General features: G+C 40.7%; 2 protein-coding genes across 3 annotated transcripts in view; one reads left to right on the top strand and one right to left on the bottom strand.

Moving 5' to 3' along the window:
- The window catches only part of CIB2 (calcium and integrin binding family member 2), a 75,424-nt gene extending 66,081 nt beyond the window's left edge, over positions 1–9,343 (top strand). For both annotated transcript variants that reach the window (XM_088446681.1, XM_088446690.1), the window contains exons 5-6: positions 3,667–3,862; positions 8,705–9,343. In XM_088446681.1, the coding sequence (XP_088302807.1) occupies positions 3,667–3,862; positions 8,705–8,726 (218 nt within the window). In that variant the 3' untranslated portion in view covers positions 8,727–9,343. The remainder of the gene's footprint in view (positions 1–3,666; positions 3,863–8,704) is intronic.
- A 4,012-nt stretch (positions 9,344–13,355) lies between these two features.
- The window catches only part of SH2D7 (SH2 domain containing 7), a 54,159-nt gene continuing 42,344 nt past the window's right edge, over positions 13,356–25,170 (bottom strand). The window contains exons 5-6 of the mRNA XM_088444058.1: positions 22,116–22,835; positions 13,356–13,480 (exon numbers count right to left, since the gene is read on the bottom strand). Coding sequence (XP_088300184.1) covers positions 13,436–13,480; positions 22,116–22,835 — 765 coding nt within the window. The 3' untranslated portion in view covers positions 13,356–13,435. The remainder of the gene's footprint in view (positions 13,481–22,115; positions 22,836–25,170) is intronic.

Here is a 25,170-nt window from a genome sequence, read left to right as displayed (position 1 = left end):
CACCTACGATAGTTACGCCAGTGCATACGATAGTATTGTTTAAGTGATGTCTTAAAACAATATCTGGTGATTTTTCTACCAGTAATGGTACAGCTCTAAGGACACTGGGTAATCTTGCAGCTACTGGGTCTAGAGAAGAGCTGTAATGTGCAACAAGACGCTGCGTATCATCCTATCTCTCTGTTAGTGCCCATGAGGCATGTGCAGCCTATTCATTACAGTGTAATAAACATTACTTAGTGTAGTCGGGTAAACCCAAAGCAGGGGTGTGTGCTGCACTGATTTGCTGAAAAGATTCAGTTAAACTCCATTATAAGTTTATGTGGTCATGGAAAAAAAGTGGCACTTACAGCATTTAATTATTAGGTACCCATTGTCTGTAGTAACCGGCAATGCCTAAATGGGTATGTTGTTGCTTTTTTGTCTGTGAGGAATGCTGTAGTATACTGGACCCTCTGGTGTCTGACAGGTGGTCCTTTGGGATACGCAATGCCTAATGTGTCTGACACAACGTAACTTTTCTTTGGACACTTTATCATGATTGTTAACTAGAAAAATGAACAAGTCCTTTTTATCTTGATGGCATGCTACAGCATTTAGGCAACATAATAGTAAATTGCCTACATATTTAATTAGTGTAGAGTCTGATTTAGGAATAGTTTGGGAGTTGGCTAAGGGCCTGACTCATTACCGATCGTAACTGTGATTACGCACGCTTTTGGATGATTGTTGCATTCTGTGTATGCATCGCAGTGTGTGAAGACTCCACTGTGATCGGGACTGCGATTGCAGTGACTACACAGACCCATCGCAGAGTGATTGACTGGAAGTACCGTTTGGGGGGGGTGACTGAGGGGTGGTCGGCGAAACGCAGGCATGCCGATGCGTTTGAACGCCGTTGCATGGACGTTTATAAATTATCCATTGTGATGCCATATGCAGCTTGAGCTTTCACTGCATGCGATGAGGTTAGCAATTTCTGAGTAAGATCAGTACTTGTGCAACTGTGCGTGAGGCTGCGATTGTACTCGATGTTACTGATGGTTTTGCAGTCTTGCTAAGTATTACGGATGCGTGTAAGGTAAAGTGGGCGTCTGTATGTTAGGCTGCGTAAGGCATTGCGATTATAATCATCATCTTTGCAGTGAGACTGCGTGTGTAATCACTATTGCAAACGCAATAGCGATCCTTACTGAATCAGGCCCTAATTATTGCCTCACTGAACAGCAACATATTCTCCAAGTAGCTTCATGTAAACGTGGCAGCTCAATCACCTTAATTCTTCACCTTAAGTGGTTAAGTGTTCTAAAAAACAATAGTAAACAGTCAAAAAGATATTTCTCTAATAACAAAAAATGTGTGTTCTGTATTGTTTTAATACAGGAGTATGATCAATCCGTTCTTATTAGTGCTTTGTTGATTGTAATATTCAACACCAAAATCACTTGCTGTTCTTTTTATGTTTACTTGAAACGGTTGTTCCCCCTGTAACAGGTGCTGGGAGCAATCTTTTATAATCGTTTCTTATTCCCTCTGAGCGCCTATTGTTTTTCTTTGTTTATTGTTAAAACTGGTGGAGATTCTGTTACTCTTAATGGTACCTACGAGGGTTGTTCAAAAAGTAATGCCTAAATGCTCACAACTAAAATTTTATTATAGATACAGATTTGAAAATTTGCAGTAAAATACTTTTGAAGTCTTAGTAACAGAATGACTCTACTCAAAAATATTCACCTTCTGCCCTCAAACATTTTTTCCACCTCTCAACCCAAGCTGGGAATTCACTTTCGAAAAATTCCAGTGGTTGGTGTTTGACCCAGGAACGTATGACGATTTTAACAATGTTTATGTCTTCAAAATGTTGACCCCGGAGACAGTATTTGAGAGGACCAAACAGATGAAAGTCAGAAGGGGCCAAATCAGGACTCTATGGTGGATGTGGCATTATTGCCCACCCCATTTTGGCAATGGCCGCAGATGTTGCCATCGAAGTGTGAGATCTGGCATTGTCGTGGTGTAAGATGACATTTGACAGTGGAATTGTTGACCTTTTTTTTGCGCATGGCTTCTTAAGTGTAATAATGTATTGATAACTGTTGATTGATTGATTTGGTTTGGTTCCAAGTAATCGATGAGAATAACATCTCGGCAATCCCAGAAGAATGTGGCCATAACTTTGTTTACGGATCGCTGTGATTTAAACTTTTTGGGCCTAGGTGAACTTGGATGTTTCCATTGTTTTGATTGGGCCTTTGTTTCTGGGTCATAAAGGAATACCCAGGTCTAATCTCCTGTAATGACATTTTCCAAAAACGTCTCAGGGTTGGTTTCAAAGTTGGTCAAAAGGTCATTGCACACTTCTACCCTCTGGGCTTTATGATCCCTGGTTAATTGCTTTGGAACCCATTTAGCACACACTTTACGATATCCCAAATCATTGATTAGTGTTTCTACAGTGCCATGGCTACTTTCAAGTTCATCACTGATATCTCTGATGGTCACACGACGGTCTTTCTGAATCATGGCATCGACTTTGTGTTGGTTCTCTGCTGTCACTGCAGTTGATGGTCTGCCACCACGAGGTTTGTCGCACATGGACGATTCTCCTGATTGAAAAAACTTCATCCACCTTCTGACATTGCTATAGTCAATTGTACGCTCACCATACACTTTTTTCAGTCTTCTGTGGATTTCTGTAGCACTGCAGCCTTTTTTTCCCAGAAATTCAATGATGGCTCTTTGTTTCATCTTGGATTCCATGGTATTTCTTGAACTACCTAAACAAAAATACATATATAGCTAGCAGACATATTAAACTACAAACTGACAAAGTTTCAAATAAATGTTGCATATTATTTTAGAGTTATGAGCATTTGGACATTAATTTTTGGACAACCTTCGTATTTTGCACATGGCAGAAGAGGGTAGAGTGGCAGACAAGAAGGTGTGATAAAGTAGGGTCAAGTGGCATTTCTACAAATGAGAAAAATAAAGAATGCAAACAATGGAGGCATGAAGCCAACATAAAACCAGGGAAGGGCAATGGACCACACAATAAACAGGACAGCTAACTTGAAGGTTGTAAGTAGCAGGGGCAATGCAAGGAGGTTGGCTGTACAAAGTGCCTAGGCCTGTCTTCCAGGTACAACAACCATGCCACAAGTTAGTGGGCACATCCCCTTCAGTAACCGTTTTGTACTTGGGTAAGTTGTCATGAATAAAATTAGGTAAAATATTTTTTAGAATTTGCAGCCCTGTCTTGGATGATGTGTTTTGGCCTATAAATGTACAAGTGTCTGTAAGAAAACCCCTTACATCAGTGGCTGATACTATACATACATGTCCTAGTGCAGACAGACATTAACTTCATACAACATGTGTTCGCAGTTATCTTTCTACTAATCCAGATTGAGGTTTAATAGATTGCCCAGAAGTTTATTGGGATTCGCAGTTATGTTGAGCCAATATAAGTAGCAATGTGCCACCAAATTAATTCTAAATTGCCCATAGTAATTGAGGCGTTGTAGCTTTAATTCATTGACTTCTAGCAGTGCTATTATCTGCCAGACTTTTACTTGTTAGATTTACTCTGTAGTGTATTATATCATCAGGCTACACTGATTGGTAAACTGTTCTTAGAATTGGTCTTTTTATGTTCATGCTCAGATTTCAACACAGACAACTTTATTTGTAAGTCTGATCTGGAGAAAACTCTCAATAAGCTGACACGAGAAGAGCTGGAGGAGGAAGAGGTAACACTGGTATGTGAGAAGGTTATTGAAGAGGCAGATATGGACGGTGATGGAAAACTGGCGTTTGCAGACTTTGAGAATATGATATCCAAAGCTCCAGATTTTCTCAGGTAATTGAATTACTGATTGAAAGAACAACTACATGAGCTGATTAAATACCAGTTTAAGTCATATAATCATATTGTTCCTCTTGAACTTTATAACATTTTCTAAGAACCTCAAATTGAATCTGCTTTTGTCATGTTAGTCTTTCTGTTATAGTTTTGTGATGTACTTCTCGTGCTGTAATCGGCCTAACACTGACAGTCAAGGTTACAGCACAGTACACTGGAAGCATTTGATTACATTTTTAGGGAGTTCTTTCCTAAAATTATATATACCAGAAAAGAATGGATTCATGTCTCCCCTACAATCCTGCATTAACACACTTAACATTACTGACATGCAGGGTATATGGGGATTTGCATCCACAGGGCTCCCTTAATAAAGAATAGAAAAATATTTTTTTCTTACCTTTGCCTAGCCAGGTTTCCTACAGGGCAGGTCATATATTTGATATGGATACATTTGCATGGGTATTATTAATTTTTATAAGGTGCCACAAAGTGTGCACAAACATTGAACAATAACTGAATATTAGAGCATAAGTACAGTACACAACAGCTAACCATAGCATATTATTATTATTATCCTTTATATGGCGCCACAAGTGTTCCGCAGCGCCTTACATAGTACATAAAACAAATAAGTGAACAAGAAACAAGTAACTTACAGTACATTACAGTGCAGGACAAGGTTTATATACATTGCTGTAATAGCGATTAAACACTCACAATAAGCAGCCGGGAGTTAGCAGTCACGTGTTAGGTGCCCTTGTGGGGAGTAAGGAGTAGAAGATAATGTAAAGAGAAGCACATGAGGGAAGAGGTCCCTGCTTATGAGAGCTTACATTCTAAAGGGGAGGGGCAGACAGACAGGCGTGACACAGAAGGGGTAGATAGGGAGGAAAGAGCATGAAGTGGGTTAGGATGAGAGCTGGAAGGCCTTGATGAAGTAGTGGGTCTTAAGCCCATTTGGAATTCTCTCCCTATCAGACTCTCCACCTCTCTACAAATCTTGGAGGCGGGAGTGGGAGGAAGCAATCAGTTGGCAAGAGAGGCGGCATGCATTTGTTGAGCAAAGTGGACGGGCAGGGGTGTGAAGGGAGAGAGGTAAGTTGGAGAGGATTTGGTGAGGGCTTTGTAGGCGAGTATATTAACCGTGAATTGGCATCTGAAGGGGAAGGGGAGCCAGTGTAGGGCTTGAAGGAGAGGGGAAGCAGATGTAGAACGTCTGGAGAGGAAGATGAGCCGAGCAGCTGCATTGAGGACGGCTTGTAGTGGAGAGAGGTGGGAGACTGGGAGGCCAGGTAGGAGAAGGTTACAGTAGTCTAATCAGGAGATGATCAGCAAGTGGATGAGCGTTTTAGTAGCATCCTGGGTGAGGAAGGGTCTAATCCTGGAAATATATTTTTTAGGTGGAAATGGCAGGACTTCGTGAGGTTCTGAATGTGTGGTTTAAAGGAGAAGGAGGAGTCTAGGATAACTCCAAGAAAGCGTACTTTGGGACCAGAGGAGATAGTTGTGCCATCAATAGATAATGAAATTGTGGGAAATGAGGTAATGGAAGGGGGTGGGAAGATGATCAGCTCAGTCTTAGACATGTTAAGTTTAAGATAGCGCTGGGATATACATGCAGGGTGGAAAGGTAGATGTGAGTATCCTCATCATAGAGATGATATTGGAGGTCAAAAGAGTAGCATAAGTACCAAACACAGACTTGGTAGGACAATTAACAGATTCAAGGGTAGGGCAACTCGTAAAAGCCTGAAGGAGCATGCAGTGGTGAGTCGTGGGTGGGAATTGCTTCAATACTTCATGATCCTTAGGAGACAAGGCAGTGGAGCACTAATGACATGGAGTTTGCTAGTGAAGAACAAGAGGGAGGAAGCCCCAGCCTGTGAGAGCTTACATACTAATGGGAAGGGCTGAGCAGTTGTAAGATAAACTGGGAAGGATACATGGTTTAGGGGTAGAGGTGAAGAGCGTCGTGTTAAAAGGATGGCTGGTAAACTTTAATGAAGAAGTGTGTTTTAATGGTCCATTTAAGCCTGGGAAGACTGATAGAGAGTCTTGACCAGGTAAGGGAGTGAATTCCAGAGGAGGAAGGGGCAACTCAAGTGAAACTTTTTTAGGTGCGTTTGAGAGGAACTGACCTGAGTGGTGGTGACTTGGCATTTGGAGGCGGAGTGGAAAGGGCAGTAGGGGACAGAGATGAGGTTAGAGGTTTAGGGCTTTGAATATGATGGTGAGGAGTTTGAACTAGATTCTGAGGGGGGATTGGGAGCCAGTGAAGCAGGCAGCAGAGAGGGGAGGCAGATACCATACAGCAGGAGAGGAAAATGGAATGAGCTGCATTAAGGATAAAGGGAGAAGTGGAGAGAGGAAGAGGCCAGAAAGGAGAAAGTTACAGTAGTTTTTGTGGATGAGTTTTCGTGGCATCAGTGGTGAGGGAGGATCTAATTCTGGACATGTTCTGAAAGTAGAAAAGATAACAACCGCAGAGTTTGAAGGTAGCAAATGAATTCACTCAAATCAGTTACAATTATATAAATGTTCCTATAGATAGAGTTCCAATCTGTTTTTAAAGTCTGTAAATGGCAGAAAACATATTGCCTGCAAATCTGGCAGGAAGACCCGTTGTTAAAGATCACTTTATAGCAGCGTGGATATTACCTGCTGGTCAGGTGGATATGACCCGTCTAACGCTGGAAGGGGTCCGGCTGTAGCTGCCATTTACCCACTTTAAAAACAGATTGGATCTCTTCCTATAGGAACATTTAACTTGCTGCTAATTATTCCAGTGGTTCAACTCAGGGACATTTTAATATATATCTGCTATATTCAATATACTTTCTCCGGGACATTCAGTCTGGTGCTGTATAATTACACAACTGATATTGATACACTTTTTATTAACTTTATTTCTTATTAAATATTTTATATAATTGTAACTGATTTGAGTGAAATAATTTGCTACCTTCTGACCCTGCAGTTATCATCTTTTCTATTTATTCATGTTTAAGTGAGAGTGACTTCCTCACACAACCTGCATTGAGCCTGAAAATTTGTAACTCCTCAGCGCCTGGGTCATTTATGTTTTGAAAGTAGAAATGTGAGGAGTGAAGCACAGTAGAGGATAACATTAATACCACTTTCAGACAGAAAATGGGAATAAAACCCGGCTTTTATCCGGCATTTGCATGCCAGGTTTTTGCCATTTTCTGTCTGATATGTCTATCACACTAAAAATGTAATTACCAGGTAATTCACTTTACCCGGTAATTTGCTAAACAACCTGGGATTTTTCCCTGTGTGAAAGGGTCATCCCAGGACTAAGTTCTCATGTCTCCGACCCTGGTTTTTTGCAGGGTTGGAGACATGGGAATTTAGTCCTGGGATGACCCTTTCACACAGGGAAAAATCCCAGGTTGTTTAGCAAATTACTGGGTAAAAGTGAATTACACGGTAATTTCATTTTCAGTGTCAAAGGGGTATTAGGCAGCAAACTTTTGTGGGATGGAAGAGAGGATGATCTCATTCAAGCAAAGATTACTACTACTAAAGCAACCAGCCTATCCTCCAAAACAGCGTTTTTTTTTCCAAAATGTTGCTCAAGCCTCAAAAATCTGGAAATTCCAGAAGCCATCTAAAAAGCTGCCTAAAACTATTTCTCCACAAAAGCTGTATTAGGCTGCTTCAGTAGCTTTGACTAGCATATAGGAAATTCTAGACATGGAGAACTTTGTCACCCCAGTATGAATATTTAAACTCTGAAAATATCTTTGTAAATGTAACTGCATCTATTGAACCTTGCTGCTTCTGATCGTGTTTATGCCCCAAATTTAAAACGGCAATGATTTTACTAGCAAAACACTACTAGTAAAAGCATTGTCCTTTTAATTTTTGGGCATAAACACTATTATGGAGCATACACACGGTCAGACTTGTCAGATTTGTCAGATGAACGACTGAACGATTGAACGATTTTACCAAAGTTTTGAACGATTTGAACGATTTTTGACTGCATTAAAATGAATGGAATCGTCCAAGTCTGACTGCAAACACATCAGATGTCAGAAATCGTTATCTGACCATCGGGAACGCGCATCGTTGATCGTCCATCGTTCAGGCATGTCAGATATGAACGATTTTCCTTCAGATATGAACGACTGAACGATTTTTAAATCGTTATCGTTCATATCTGAAGGAAAAATCTGATCGTGTGTATGCACCATTAGAAGCGCGGGGTGTTAGAACCTGATGCTTAGTTACTGAGGGGTCTATTTACTAAGCAGTGTTAGGAGACAGAGTGAAAAGCGATAAGGTGCTAGCCAATCCGCTCCCAACTGTCATGTCACAGGCTATGTTTGAAAAATGACAGTTGGGAGCTGATTGGCTGGCACCTTATCGCTTTTCACTCTGTCTCCTAACACTGCTTAGTAAATAGACCCCTAAAACCCTTAGCCTCAACCTGCTTTGACAATAATGGTCTTTAATCCTGAGCAAGCTTATACAAACCCAACAGTGAGAGCTTTGAAACACTTAGTGCCTGGGATCCGCACAAGAATACTGTGTCGTTGGGCAATACCTAACTCCTTGTATCCTCTCTAACCAGTGGCAGGAAGGCCACTTACCACTCTTCTCTTAGAGGCTGACAGCCCTTTGTTAATATACCATTATGAAGATTTTAATCCTGGAATGCTACCTAGACTGTACCACACATGAGGTGCTGAGATACACTTGGAAAGCATTTTGATTTGTTGGCAATTTTATTAATATTGTGTATTTTAATTGGACCTATGTCTTGCTTTACCTGTTTATTTCACTTTCTTCTTTTTTTTGTTTTTTTAGTACCTTCCATATAAGAATATGAAGATGTGTTCAATGGTTTCACTGGTTCAGAACTATTGGATCTCAGGCGTCCACAGCACCCAACCTGCAAAAAATATCCTGGCCACCTTTATACGGGAAGCCTAATTTACAAAAGAAAGTCCAATATTCTCTAATATTCACTGATGAATCTGACTGCATTTTTTTTAAATTGTAAAACCTTTCTTATTGTTATAGCAAAAAAATAAAATGAATTTTGTATAGACTACCACTCCTGAAGAGGATTAAAGATGATTATGCGGGGCCTTATGTAAGAAAATATGGATCTTCAATATAATGCTAAACCATTTGGCTGTTCAACACAATTATTTTTAATGTATTATTCACTATACATTATCACCCCAGCTGTAAACGTCTAGTATGAATATCATGGAGTATAAATTGCATATTACATTTTTAAAGGGCTTATATCTGCTTGAGCAAAGGACATCCGTGGTATGACTGAGAAAATGATGCCATTTGGACTTTCAGCATGCGGTATTCTAGAAGACTCAGGAACAAGTGGATATGATTACACTTTTACACTTTGTGCCAGCGCAAAGCAATGAAAAAAAAAATAAAAATAACAAATATAAATAAATATAACTTTTATGCATTCAAGCATCTGGTATATATGGTGTTTTATCACTTGATGTGTATTCTAATTCAGTGTGAATAACCGAAGACATCATTTGAGACTTTTAGACATCAATTGAAATATCCTGCTTTCAACAGAGAACACTGAGCTTACAATTATTTTTAACAGGTGTTCTGTTTACTTTGAATTAACTTCAGCTTTGCAGTGGTGACGTTAGTCAAGGAACATGACTGAGTATCATGGAAGAAAGGACGATGACAAGGGCTAGCTTGGAAGCATGGACACTCATTCTAATCCATGGACTCTATAAAGATAAAGGCCTCAACAAGCAGAGGCCTCAACCATGACAAATCAGTGAACATCTAAAGGGCATTGCTTCCAAGGGAGCAGTTCATGAAATATTAATGCCTCTCCTATAATTAACATGGTGCCTTTCATAGTCATTGTGCGTTTCTGTACATGTCATTGGATGAATCTGTCATTTATGTATTGGATCAGAATTATTCACTTAGACAAGGATAATATGTCTGTAAGTAAAAGAAATCTGTTGCATAGGTCTTGTTTTTTTGTTTCCTATAGATTCCTGCTTAAAATTCGATTCCAGCGATGGCACAATCTGTAGAGTTTCTAGATCAGAGGTTCCCAACCACGGTCCTCAAGGCACACTAACAGTCCTGGTTTTAGGGATAGCCATACTTGAGCACAAGTGACTTAATTAGTACCTCAGTTATATTGATTTAACCATCTGTGCACAATCATGGATATCACTAAAACCAGGACTGTTAGTGTGCCTTGAGGACCCAGGTGGGGAATCACTGCTCTAGATGCTCGTCATGTTTGCGTGGGTGTCCTGCCATGGTCTCCGATTTCCTACCACAGTCTAAAAATAAACCCATACGGGTAGGTTAATGGTAGTTTGCCAGCTGCTGCCAACAATAAACTAGTGTGTGGTGGATAATTTAGGCACTAAGCTCGAATGGGACAGGGAATTATGTGAATTATTTAATATTCCCAGTATAGTGCTGCAACATATGATGGCACAATATAAATAAATGGTAATAACACATGCTATCGATGGTAAATACCTTTTCTAGACAGTTTCTTCTATGCCTCTAAGAACAATGGATCCATATTTTAGATGAAGAACTTTGACACAATGTGTCCACATTTTATGTATACTCTTATGTATACAAATTTAAAAATTTTCCACTATTTTCATCTTCCTAATGAAAGCTATCTTATTCATTAGCTATAGACCTTAAGAAGTTATTGCCTTTTATAATACACAGATGACAGTAATGTGGTATGTGTAAAATTGTCTGATTTTAATATTTGTAAAGTAGTGATGTCCCGCCTGTAAAATATATCCAGGGACAAATTGGCCATAGACCTCACCGGGACATTTCCTGGTGGGCTAACGGCTAAATGAGGCCACCGGGAGCAGTGGCCGGCTGTGTATGCATATTGAGTTGAAGCCAAAGTCATGCTCGGCAGACCTTTTGGTTTTATAATGAATTGTATAGTCAGGCGTTTTAATTGTTTATCGCTGTAGCTTGGTCAAGCGGGATGCTTGATCCATTTCTCTATGTTTGACCAGCTATATGCCTGGCTATCCCCAGCTGCGCACCACCGAGAGGAAGGTTTGAAAGAAACACCGAAAAAAGAGACCTATTTTGAGAGAGAGGCTGGGACAGGGAGAGAGAAGTCAGAGAGAAACAGCTATGAGAGACGATGACTACACTGAGAGTCAGGCTGAGAGCAAAGGCAGACAAATGTGAGCCAGGCTCAGCACTGATAGACATAAGCTGAGAGCTATGAGAGACCGGTTGAGAGCTGGGAAAGACAGGCTGAGAACCAGCTGTGAGAGGGAGACTAACAGCTGAGAGAGAGGGAGAACATTGTGACAGAAAGAGGATGAAAAACAAATAAGTTGAGAGAGTGAGAGGCTGAGAACTAAGAGAAAGACCTCTGCTTGGCTGTGTTGAAGTTCTCCCAGAGGAGGCCCACATAGAAACATCTTTGCATGCTCCTCCATCCCTACTACACCAGCTGCAAACCACTGCCACTGAAGGCAAGAGTCCCCACCTCCAGAATAGTCTGGCAGCCCAAAATAGGGAATCATCCAGCAGGTAGCTGGTTAATTCCAAGAGATAGCTTAGTTAAGCAACAGCCTGAACTCTGCACTAAAGGAGCATCTCCTATCGCCACTATGTAAGAAGAAGTGTTTGAGACAGGTTGGCCATCATGTAAGTGCTTGAAGGGGAGGGTGATATATTTAGGCCACACCCAGATTAGTATGTTTATTGATATCTGAGTTACTGACAACAATAAACATGTTAATACAGATGTGTTCTCATTCGTCTTTGCTGCAGTCACGTCAAACAGCCACTATTGGCGCGCCAGGAACTGTGAGACTTGACGCCTGGCGTCTTTTTTTGCAGAAAATGTGTCTAAGTCGCAATACAACTAGGACGCACCAGGAGACTCTGCTGATTGAATGTGATATGTGACACTTGTATATCTGTGTCCCTGAATAAGCTTGCGAAGTGCTACAATGCAGCGGCAGAAACTTTTATCCATGCCAGGTTCAGTTTACAGACTCAGTTGCACATTCACACGTGTCACATATCAAATTGATACCTACCTAAACATTGTTGCAGGCCAGGTACGTTATGATGTTATTACGCATGCACGTCACTATGTTGTTATGGAAACTGCTAGATCACATGATATGTGGCATCCTGAGCTTTAGCTGGACAGCTCAGTGCCGCAGTATACTCCCTGATGGGCGGTCTAACAATTGCTGCTGCAGGTGTGAGGTTATGCATTAGATGCCTGCTTCCTGTTTTGCCATGCGTTCCAGCGTGGCTCCACACGCAGACGCCAAGTCTCTGAGATCCACCTGATGGGTATGACCAATTAAGGTACAAAAGTGCAGACATTGAACATGTATTTGTATGTCTTCTCCATGGCCACTGGTTTTTGCGGTGCTGTTCACCCACATGGGACCAAAACGTCAGCTACTATTTACTATATGACACTGGTGGTATGCATTTATAAAATAAAATAAAAATTACTGCCCTCTTTTCCTTTTATATTTTCTATAGTGAAGCTGCACCTCAGCTTTGAAACTTTGATGCAGTGAGTCCGGGCTTGTCTCTATATACCTGTCAAAGTGTTAGAACACCCTAATTTTTCCAGTTTTAATTCAAATGTAAACTTAATTTTAGTGACTAACCTGCAATGGTATAAAGCAGTAATCTGTTAGAGGTAAAAAAAAGAAAATTATTTTAAACTATATAAAAGTAATGGGTTCACTAGGCAAAAGGATGGTTCCTCAGTGTGAGGTTTAGTAAGCCACCGCTTCCTAGTATGTTTAAGCCAAAGATTTAAGAGAACAATGAATTTAAGAGGGGCAACAAAACACTCCCTGTTTTGCTATTAAAAACAGTGCCCTTTTAAATTTTGGGTTTAAATACATCGGGAAGTGATTAGTAAATAAACAAGGACACAAACTGTCAATATGGTGAAAGAGGTGTAATGGTCTAGGACTCTTTTGCTGGATCCCTAGTCGGGTACTTGCACAGAGTGATTGGCAGCCTGAACCAAAAGGACTACCACAGCATTTTGCAGCACCATTCAATACTGTGTGATCTACACCCAGTTGGTCAAGGGTTCATCTCACAGCAAGATAATGACCCAAAACATACCTCTGGGCTATGTCAGAACTACCTTTGAGGTAAAGAACAAGAATGTAGGCTTCAAATCATGGAATAACCAACACAGTCTCCACACTTAAACCCCATCAAGCTGGTTTGTGATGAAGTGGACAGAAGGGCAACACATTTGTGGGAACTCCTGTAACAGTATAAGGAAGAACTTCCCGAACAATATTAATTCTGCAAACTATGATAGGGCAAAATGTTTTATTACATTTTCTTAAACAATTGGAGTTTTAAAAAAAAAATCATAATTTTGTTTATTTGTTCTATGCTTTAATTTAAAATTCAGTGAAAACTGGTAATATGGGGATGTTTGAAAGCATTGACTGGTAGTGAGTGTGTGTATACTGTGTACTGTTTACAAGTATCTGGGTCACTGTCTTTTTCATTCATTTATTTCTTCTTGTCACCAAAAAAAAATCTCTTTGGTTTTTCAACCTGTGAATAGAATAAAATAATACACTATTAGGAGTACCAGCACAGTGTGTACATGGCAATTTCATTTAATTTCAGAATTGAAGATGTGAGTGGATTAAGGTGTTATGTAACAATTTTCTGAAAAAATACTTGTTTTAATGGATGATGGTGTTATTAACTAGAAATAGTAACACTGTTATTTTATATGTTAGTCTATTTGCTGATCTATTTTGTTGATGTTCATGTCAAATGTCAAATTTATCTTTACATATATCCGTTTCTATTAAAGGTAACATAACACCTTCACCCACCTCTTCAATTATCAAACTCACTGTCTGGCTATCACATTTTTGCTACTACTGTAATTTTCTATTATAAATATTTATTAAGATCATTGTTACATATCTGTAATATCAGAAAAATTAATGAGAGACCACCCATGAAGATGCTTAACTGTCTCTTTTCTCCATTGTCTACTAAACTACCAAGTTGCAGCTTATTACACCCTTATTACCAAAAAAGAGACTGTCAGAGCTGACTTTGGTATTTATTCTGTAGTACAAATGACGCTAAAAGTAATGTTTGATATCAAACAGTGTTATACTTTTTATGATAATTCCTTTTTTAATTAAGGTATCTATTTATTTATGGCCCCAATTTTGCCCCATTAAATAACATCTGTTATCATCACTATTAACAGTAATAACAGATGATTTAACCAGGTCATTTACCAATCATGTCATGCCATGATCGGCAATGATTGTGTCTCATTCAAACTTCCTTCAATGCTTGCGAATTGCAGGGGCAAGGTAGTTGTATGTACTGCACATGTGTATCCAACCGCCGTGCACGTATACATTCCAAGCTATTGGATAGGATCTTACTTTTGCGAAACTAACCTACACACTGAAGATTCAGTCTTTTAGAAAGTGACTAAAAAGTATGGTGCGCAAAACCTGCCGCCCCTGGTTCAACACAACAAATGGAGGCTCACCCGACTCCAATACATATAATCCAACAAAACAAAAGGTTTGAAAATAGATAAAAAGGCTTCTTTTTCTTCTACATCAGAAGCTTTTAAAAACAAATGGAATTAAAAACCTCAAATGAGACGAACAAATCTCTTGTACAACCATTCATTAATTCACCTGAATGTAAAAGACTGATAGAAAGAACGGAGCAGAGAGTAATGAAAATTGAGAAAGATCTTAGACTAAAAAAATTTAAAAAATTCAATAGGGACAAGAATCAAGTAAATATGGAAAACCCCCTAGAAAATGAAACAGAGAGAGAGGGTCCAGAAGATGAGGCACCACAGAGGAATATACATTCCCCCGGTACTAGTCGAAAGTATAGACCAAGGGAATATCCAAATTATAGGGACAAAGATTTAGGAGACCATCATAAAATGTTACAGAAATATAATAGGGGGTATAACCAGAACCAAGTGAGGCCTCATGATTCAGGATATAGGAAGACTTATCAAACAAGCTATAATAAAGATAATTGGAGGAATAAATGGGAGGAACAGACCCATAGAGATCAGAATTTTACTCCCATTAACCACCAAAGGTCCGACCCAATATTGGAAGCACCTGCCTCTATTCGGAGAAGACATTTTTTAGGGGAGAGACGGAAAAGGAGTGATCACAGGACATAATTAAAATTCAAAAAAGAGGGAAACGGGGGGGCAAGAAATATAAGAGAGGAGAAGAAAAGTCCACAGAAGAACAACAAAAGGTCAAGGAATAAACAACCTTGAGCAAAATACGAATTTTAGGACTACCACAAGTGGAAAAGTTAAGATTTTCAACTTGAGCACCTATATTTTAAATCATAATGAGGAAGCTGTGTTGAGCAAGGGACTCAAATATGCCCCTTCGACTAAAATTAATGATTTCTCCCTATATATTGATGTGCAAAAATATGTGAGAAAACTCACAGTGAAAAAGTTCTTCTTAATGAAAGAGAATGCAGACCCAAACACACGAGCTGAAGTAGAACCAGAAATTAAGTCTACCTTTCGGCCAAAATCAACATTTTTCCCTTCCCACTTAAAGGGTAGCTTTATTGACACTTTTGCAACCCAAGTATTGGAGGACCTAAAAGAAATAACATCCAGGAAAATTAAATATAATTTAACATATGGGGAGAGGAACGCACTAAAAGAATTAGCTAAGAAAAAGGATTTGATTATAAAACCTGCCGATAAGGGGGGGGCTATTGTTGTGATGAATACCTCAGACTATGAGGATGAAGTTCTGAGGCAACTTAACGATATCAATACATATAAGAAATTAAGAAGAGACCCTACGGAGGCATTCCAGGAGGAATTAAAAGACATGATAGCCAGATATATGAATATGGGCATTCTGACGGATATGGAATCTAAATTCCTGACTAAAGAAAAGCCGGTCATACCAGTAATATATGTATTACCAAAAATACATAAGGATCCAATACATCCTCCGGGTAGACCCATCGTGTCGGAAATTGACTCAATAACAACAAATTTATCAGAATATATAGATTTCCACTTACAACCGTTGGTTCTCCTCAATAAATCTCATTTAAAAGATACACGCGATTTTCTCAATAAACTATCAAATGTTGAATGGGAATCAGACTATATGATGGTGAGTGCAGATGTCAGCTCCCTGTATACTATCATTAAACACGATCAGGGAGTCGACGATGTGAGATTAACACTACAAGGATCGGATATTGATAGGAATCTGCAAGAATTTTTAATCCAGGGTATTAATTTTATTTTAAGGCATAATTATTTCCTTTTTAAAGACACGTTTTATCTGCAAGAAGTCGGCACCGCAATGGGTACCAGGTTCGCACCGAGTTATGCAAACATCTTTATGTGAGTGTGGGAAGATTTAAATATCTGGAACCACAACCCATATAGTGCGAACCTGGTACTCTGGTGCCGATATATAGATGATATATTTTTTTATCTGGAAAGGGGAGAGAAGCCTTTTAGATGATTTTTGTGTTAAATTAAATCTTAATGAGTAAAACATCAAACTAACTTTTGACATCCAAGTGGAACACATTAACTTTTTGGATGTGACAGTTTTTTTGGAAGATGGAAAGATCCAAACCAAATCCTATCAGAAACCAACGGACTCTTCAACATATATACAAATTAATAGTTGCCATCATCATCAATGGCTTGCCTCCATACCAGGAGGGCAGCTTAAGAGGTTAAAAAGAAATTGCTCAAAAATAGAGGATTTTAAGGACCAAGCGAATAGAATGAAAGAAGCATTCATAGCCAGTGGATATAAAGAAGATTCTATAACAGAGAAAATGAAAACAGTAATGGAGTTGTTCCGGAAGGAGCTGCTGGTGACTAAACCCAAAAAAATGAGGGAGGAAAAATTTCAGTGGGCTTTTATTTCGGATTTTAATTCCCAACATAGGGAAATAGAGAGGGTATTTAAGAAACACTGGTCCATACTAGAAAGGGACCCCATCTTGGGTAGAGTCATCCCTCGAAGACCAGTGCACATATACAGAAAGGCAGCAAATCTTGCCCCAAAATTAGTAAAGAGTGCACACCTATCCGATGAAACCCTGAGTACAAATAGAACTATTGGTTTCCATAGATGTGGCCTATGTTTAGGGTGCAGAAACATGAAAAAACCCGGAAAGGAAAGAAAGTTCACATCTGTTAATATAAATGGCCAAGATTTGAATATATTAGAGTTTATAACATGTAACTCTAAAAATGTCATCTACACCATTGAGTGCAAGTGTGGTCTGTTTTATATTGGGAGGACAACGAGAAATCTCAGAACTTGTATAGGGGAACACCTCCGAAATATCAATAAAGGTCTGGAAACGCACTCATTATCGGCCCATTTCAAAAATGTACATCAATGTTCCGCAGATGGAATAAAAAACTTTTGGGGACTTAAGATCATGAAAGGGTCCATACGCCATAAAGATAATATGAGGGCCATCGCGAGGGAAGAGATGAGAATGATCTATAAATTTAAAACACTGGCCCCCTGCGGTCTAAATCAAGATTTTGAGGTAAAATGGTTCCTCTAACAGCCTCTTCCCTCATCACTATAAGGTCTTACCAGATCTAGTTTTTAATATATTTTTAACAAGAACATTTGCTGCTATCTTTTCCTGCATCCTCATCTATCCTTATTTATCTAATATTTTTAAGTATGAATTATGTGTATTGTGTATTTATTCTGATTATACATGGGATGAGAACATTTATATATCCCCCATGTATAATTTTTTTACATTACCTATTAACATGTTTTTACCTCATTTATTTATTGTGTTTAAACATTAGGATTATGTATTTAAATACCCTCTTTGAAGATATGAGGCTACAATATGGCCGCTGCTAATGTGAGACATTCCCTCCGTTTGTTGTGCCCTAGGTCGTCTGTTTCTGGATGTGCGTCACGGCCCAGTGACGCGGCTTCCGGTTAGACGGTGGAATCAACCTCGGCGTGATGCGCTGTGAACTTGGGAGCACACGCGCACACCACGCACATGGAGGAGGTTCACACGTGGGTAGCGAGTCTTGGGGGAACATAATAGGAGATGAACGGGATTAACCATTTCCGGAGGAAATCCGGTTGGGAGGCATTTAGTAACCACCAACCCCGGAACATGTATTTCCACTTTCCCTAAGATAGATTTCTATAGAAACGTGTAGTTTATACACTAATTAAGCCACAATTGAGACTAATTGAGCACATATGGTATTTAAGATACCAGTGTATACATGAATCCCTATACCTTGAAAAAGACCTGCGGGGACAGGTCGAAACGCGTTGGCTACAGGGATTTCTTGACTATTGGACAACTTTGGCTGTTTCCTCTCTGACGAGACGGAGGATTATTTTTCCATTATCAGGTCAACATATACCTTTTTTATTTTATGTATGTTTGAGTTTATCTTATATGTTATTAAAAGCTTTTCGCAAACATATACTATTTCCTTCTTTATGAGGAAACATCATATGGGAATTAACCCCGAGGATACTTTGGGGAAATATCCGAAAAGAAACCATTATATGCAGATTACAGCATTTATATCATGTGAGTAGGGTACGCATCACTTCACCCCTCATATCTTTTGTGTGTTACGATATAAAGGATTTGTTTGGAATAACAACTAGGAAGGAAGAATAAAGAAACCTTTTTAGGAATTTAACCACACTTCCTAATGTGAGTGGGGTACGCATCGATTATATGTGACTATTTGACAAGAACAATGTCATTCTGCATATAGACATTAATAGGAAAACTACATCAGACTATTAAGAAATTTTTTTACCATTTATTTTTGTTACATGTATCATATGGACAAAGTATGAAGATCTTGAGAATTCCAGATACAAAAGGATAACCAGCAGGATTTCCAATTCATGATAAGGATTAAGTACTATCCTAATACCTCGTGTTTTGTAATATTTTATTTTTTTATCCAGCGCCACTGGATGACACAATAATTTTGTTTTGTTGGATTACACACTGAAGATTGTCTAAGCTATCGAGGCCAAACTCTGATAAGCTAAGTTTCTACTGCAGGGTCCATAAGGTATCCACAGGATACCTTGGGGTATAGGTGATGTCTTCAGGCACCACAGAGTTAAAGTTTTCAGCCTCCCAGGATGCATCTGGGTCCCTCTCCTATACCCTGCACTCGGGCCAAGGCATCTCAGTTTTCGTCGGTGCCTGGCCGGAGTCGGAGGCACTGTGCAGAGGGGGGCTATGAAGAGCCCCTGAAGTTAAGCGGAGCTTCCAATAAACATCTTGGAACTCTGTGCGGTGTTCAGAGCTCTCCAGCTGGCACAGCCAGTTCTTAAGAGTCACCCTGTGCAGGTCCAGTCGGACAACGCCACCACAGTGGCCTATTTAAACTGGCAAGGAGGAACCCGAAGTCGGGCAGCACTCGCAGAAGTGTCCTGCATTCTGGTCTGGGCGGAGCGCAATCTCCCAGCAATATCAGCAGTGTTCATCCCGGGAGTCCTCAACTGGGAAGCGGATTTTCTCAGCAGGCAGGACGTGCATCCGGGAGAGTGGTCTTTGCACCAGGAGGTCTTTCAGCTTCTGGTGGACAGGTGGGGTCTCCCAGAGATAGACCTCATGGCGTCCCGACACAACAACAAGTTGCCGGTGTACAGGTATCGAACAAGAGACGAAAAGGCGTCTCTGGTAGATGCTCTGTCCGTCCAGTGGACGTTCCAGTTCACCTACCTCTTCCCTCCGTTTTTCCCTTCTTCCGCAGGTAATCCGGAAATTCAAACAAGAAGGAGGTACGCTACTGTTGATAGCACCCGAGTGGTCCAGACGGCACTGGTTCTCCGACCTTCAGAGTCTGTCAGTAGACGTTCCTCTGAGGTTACCACTACGACCGGATCTTCTGTCACAGGGTCCTTGTCTTCACCCGGACCTGACTCGGCTGTTTTTGATGGCATGGCTGTTGAGATGGCTATGTTAAGGTCCAGAGGGTTTTCCGGCTCTGTGGTGCAAAACGTGCTAAGAACTAGGAAACCATCCTCGACAAGAATCTACCATCGTGTGTGGCATACTTTCTTCCGGTGGTGTCGACCTAGAGGGTATTCTCCTAGGGAGTTCTGCCTGTCTAGGGTGTTGGTATTCCTACAGGCTGGCCTGGATCATGGGCTTCGCCTGGCTTCTCTGAAAGTGCAGGTGTCTGCTCTGTCAGTCTGGTTTCATCATAGGATTGCTGCGCTCTCTGATGTGCGCACCTTTATGCAAGGTGTTCTTCGCATTCAGCCACCTTTTGTTCCACCGGTGGCGCCTTAGGATTTGGCTGTGGTCCTGAGAGTTCTCCAGGGACCGCCATTTGAACCACTGGGCTCAGTGGACCTTAAATGGCTTACAGCTAAAACCATATTCCTTCTGGCCATTGCCTCGGCCAGACGTGTGTCTGATTTAGGGTCTCTGTCTTGTAGACCCCCTTTTCGGATTTTTCATAGGAATAGGGCGGTGCTTCACACTCATCTGGGATTCCTTCCCAAAGTGGTATCCAGTTTCACATCAATGAAGAAATTGTTGTGCCAGCTTTCAATTCACCTGGACTTTCAGTGGGTGAAGCCACTTTGGATGTTGTGCGGGCATTGAGAATTTATGTTGACCGCACTTCTTCTTTTAGGAAGTCGGATGCCTTGTTTGTCCTCTATGGCTTCCGTAAAAAGGGTTGGCCTGCTTCAAAGCAGACTTTGTCAGGCTGGATTCGTGTGGCAATTTCAGAAGCTTATCTTCATGAAGGTCTTCCAGTTCCCTCCTCGGTGAGGGCTCATTCCACTAGGTCTGTAGGTCCTTCGTGGGCAGCTAGACGTGGTGCCTCTGCAGTTCAGATCTGCAAGGCTGCTACGTGGTCTTCTGTCCATACCTTTGTGAGGTATTATGCTTTTGACACCTTTGCCTCTCAGGATGCTTCCTTCGGGCGGCGGATTCTCCACTCAGCACAGGAGCGTCCCCACCCTTAAAGGATACTGCTTTGGGACATCCCCAAGGTATCCTGTGGATACCCTATGGACCCTGCAGTAGAAAATAAGAGATATGGTAAGAACTTACCCTTGTTATCTCTATTTCTATGAAGTCCATAGGGTTCCACAGGACTCCTGCCCTGCGCACCTGTACTGCAGATGCGCTTTATTCTGGTTACCGGTTTTTCCGTCTCCCTATGGTGAGAATGTGATTCTTGTGTGTTTCCAGATTTTTCTTCTCTCTCTTTCTTCTCCTCCTCCGGCCTATGGCTTGTGACGTAACTGAGATGCCTTGGCCCGGGGGCGGGGTATAGGAGAGGGACCCAGATGCATCCTGGGAGGCTGAAAACTTTAACTCTGTGGTACCTGAAGACTGACGTCATCACCTATACCCCAAGGTATCCTGTGGAACCCTATGGACTTCGTAGAAATAGAGATAACAAGGGTAAGTTCTTACCATATCTCTTATTTTTTTAGAGCTTGGTAATTTGTCCCAGACTGCAGACCCCATCGAGAACTATGTGGTCTTCCTTGTTAGTTTGCTTAATACAGGAGATATACATGATATATATGTAATCTCCTTCGTCAGGCTTTTGACAAAAAAGGCCTGATACTTAAAATTGTCATTAGGAATTGCAGTGCTTTTTGGGAGCAATTTTCTAATTAAATAGGCACCTAAGGGCTCTACAAACTGGCAGTACATGCTTGGATAGCCATGAACCACGTCACCACCCACTCACATGCTACCAAACCCTTAACACGTCACATCTTCCCTGCTAAATATTTAGATAATTGGCACTATAGTACTGAGACCCCATGATGAGGCTTTTCTTTTGTGTGTTCATTTATCCCTGCTAAATTATAGTTGCACAGGATCCCTTCTGAGTTTAACACAGTAGATATGTCCATGTTTATCGCTAAACATGGTCATATCTACTGTGTTAAACTCAGAAGGAACCATTGATATGAAAATGACAAATTGACTTTGTTATTATTACCACTGCATCTAATTAGAGTGTAAATAAATTATTATATGTAGGATATACAACTGTTACAGTTATTTAACAAAATGTCCTTGTATAATGTATAGAAATCATTTGAGGCAAAACTAGTTTTAAGCATACATTCTTGTTAAAGAAGAAAAGACATACCTTAGGAGTATTCGGTTTTCTCCCAGCTGGCTTAGAAATGTCTCTTGTTGCAATGGTCTCATATGCATTGTCTTCTGCAGCAGTTGTTATGGCCACTTTCCTGATCATTTCTCTAGATGTAACTTCTTTAGATGTTCGAGTGGAAATATGATCGTATGTGTTTGTACTAGACATGGAGTAGTTGGATAGCTTGTCAACAGATTGATACTCATTTGTGGCTTGGGAACCTCTAAAGGGTATTTGTTCATATAATTCAGTTTCAGAGTGGGAAGGATTCATTGAATATAGAAATGAACTGCCAGAGTTTTCACCCCTGAAGAAAGGACCACTTAATGTTTTACTATTAACAGTCTGAACTGATGTTGCAAACCTCATCTCCAGAACTTCACATTCTGAATGTTCCTTCAAACTATTGATCAGTCTCGGTGTCCTTGTGTCCAATGATATCTTCATTGCTTCTTGATTTAAGGATTGTGAGGAACTCTGTAAATGCCCCAGGGCTGATGGCAGACATTTAACCTCAGAATAAAGAACATCTGGAGTACTGGTCGTAACCATATTCTTTTGATTGATTTGTGTGTCTTTGACCAGAGAATATAGGACATCTGCGTTCATACTTTTTGAATATAGATCTTCTTTTGCCTCTCTTTTAAGCATTGAATAGGTTTGGTTATTATCATCATCAAGATTACTTCTCTCAGGTAGTGGTGGAGCAATGTCCTAGAACACATATTGTCAAACATAATTGTTATTAACTTAAGCACAAGTTATGATCCCCTGCCCCCTTTCTTCACTAGTCCATATGTTTTTTTGTTGTTGGGAAGATGTATTTCTTAAAACCTGCTTAGTTGATGTAAGATTAGACTCTTATCAGATCTGATTTCTAAATGCTGACTTTTATACACATTCTATGTAGAAAAACCTCCAAAACCAGTATTAAACTGATAAGCGATATAACTTATGCTGCATACACACATAAAGATTTTCTGTCCAACCATCCAACTAGTTAATTGGTTGGAATGAAAATCTGGTATGGGAGTAAATGATGATCAGCAATTTGCTCCTAAATGCCAGAAAACAGATGAAAATGGTCGTCAGACAAGTTTGTTAAATGTTTGATCCAAACAATTTGTTCAAACAACAGTTTTGGTCCATTTTCTGGCCTTTGGGAGCAAATTGCTGCTTGTCATTTGCTTTCATACCTTACCAGATTTTTATTCCAACCAATCAACTAGTTGGATGGTTGGACAGAAAATCTTTACATGTGTACCCAGCTTTACTCACACTGGGTAAGATAAAATGTACAAAGTAATTAATTGTCCATTCTGTATTTATTGATTTCAAATTAAATGGTTTTAATTTATTCCAACAATCAAATGAGTGTTTTCTACACTGTGATGTAACGAAATATGTACCAAGAAAAATGTCTTCGAGTTATAATTACTTATATTGTAGATAATTTCCTGGAAAGAATATTTAAAACATATAAAATAAAGTAATATGAACCACACAAGACCCGAAGGCAACATTTGTTATTTTACTAAGAAAAAAAAAAGTGCCCTCCCCTGATTGGCATCACCTTCAGGGTCGCATTGCACAGCTGACAAAGTCACATTGCTTTCAGCTCCCAGGATGCATCGGTCCATCCCCCGCCTCCGAGCCAGAGGCACCTCAGTTCGTGAGAAGCCAAAGGCCGGAGGAGGAGAAGAGAGAAGGAAGACTAGTATACACAAGAATCACACTCTCATGGAGAAGGAGACGGGAAACCGGTGACAAGAAACATAGCCCACATGAAGCCAGGTGCGTCAGGGTGGGTGCCCTGTGGGTCCTATGGACTTCGAAGAAAGAGAGTTAACAAAAGGTAAGTTTTATCATAACTCTCATTTTCTTCTTTAGGGTCCATAGGACTGCACAGGGAGACCTTGGGGATGTCCCAAAGCAGTCATTTAAGGGTGGGGACGCTCCTGTGCTGAGAGGAGAATTCGGCGCCAAAATGAAGCATCCTGAGAGGAAAATGTATCAATGGCATAAAACCTCAGAAATGTATGGATATAGGACCACATGGCCGCCTTACAAAGCTGTTCAGCTGAGGCGCCACAACAAGCTGCTTACGAAGGATTCACAGAGCGAGTAGTATGAGCAGTAACAGTAGCCAGTACAGGAAGGCCTGCCTGCGTGTAAGCCTGTGAGATAGTCATGCAAAGCCATCTAGCCAATGTCTGTTTGTTGGCAGGCCATCCCTTCTTGTGAAATCCATAGAGCACAAATAAGGAGTCTGATCTCCAAAGGGCACTGGTACAGTCCACATATATCCTGAGGGCACGGACCACATCCAAGGAGGCCTCACCTGCCAATAGGTCTGGTGATCGATAAGCCGAGACTACAATTTCCTCATTAATGTGGAAACTAATAACAACTTTTGAAAGAAAACCAGGGCGAGTCCAAAGCACAGCCCTGTCCTGATGGAATATCAGAAATGGGGAGCGAGAGGAGAGCCCCTAAATATGACACCCTTCTGGCGGACGCCATAGCCAGAAGATAAAGAGTCTTCACTGTGAGCCACTTGAGTTCCACAGAACCCAGGGGTTCAAACGGAGGACCCTGGAGGGAACAAAGCACTACTGACAAATCCCATGGAGCCACTGGAGGGACAAAGAGAGGTTGTATACGGAGGACACCCTGGAGGAAGGTGTGGACATCCGGTAGTGAAGCAAGTCTATGCTGGAACCAAATGGATAGAGCAGAGACATGCAGTTTCAGTGAGTCCAGGCGGAGTCCAAGGTCTAATCCAGCTTGAAGGAAGGCCAGGACTCTGGAAATCCTAAACACCTGGGGGTCGCAGGTTCTGGCACAACACCATTGGTAATATATGTATGCCACACTCTGTGGTAGATCCGAGCAGAGGCTGGCTTACGTGCTCTGAGCATAGTTTTGACTACCGAGCTAGAGAATCTTTTGGACCTCAGGAGGGATGTCTCAAGAGCCACGCTGTCAAAGACAGATGACCCAGGTCCGGGTAAAGGCAAGGACCTTGAGACAACAGGTTCAGTCGTTG

This window comes from Taudactylus pleione, unplaced genomic scaffold (genome assembly GCF_031769625.1).
Source record: "Taudactylus pleione unplaced genomic scaffold, aTauple2 ptg000019l, whole genome shotgun sequence".
Taxonomy (NCBI): domain Eukaryota; kingdom Metazoa; phylum Chordata; class Amphibia; order Anura; family Myobatrachidae; genus Taudactylus; species Taudactylus pleione.
This window is presented reverse-complemented; position numbering and strand designations above follow the sequence as displayed.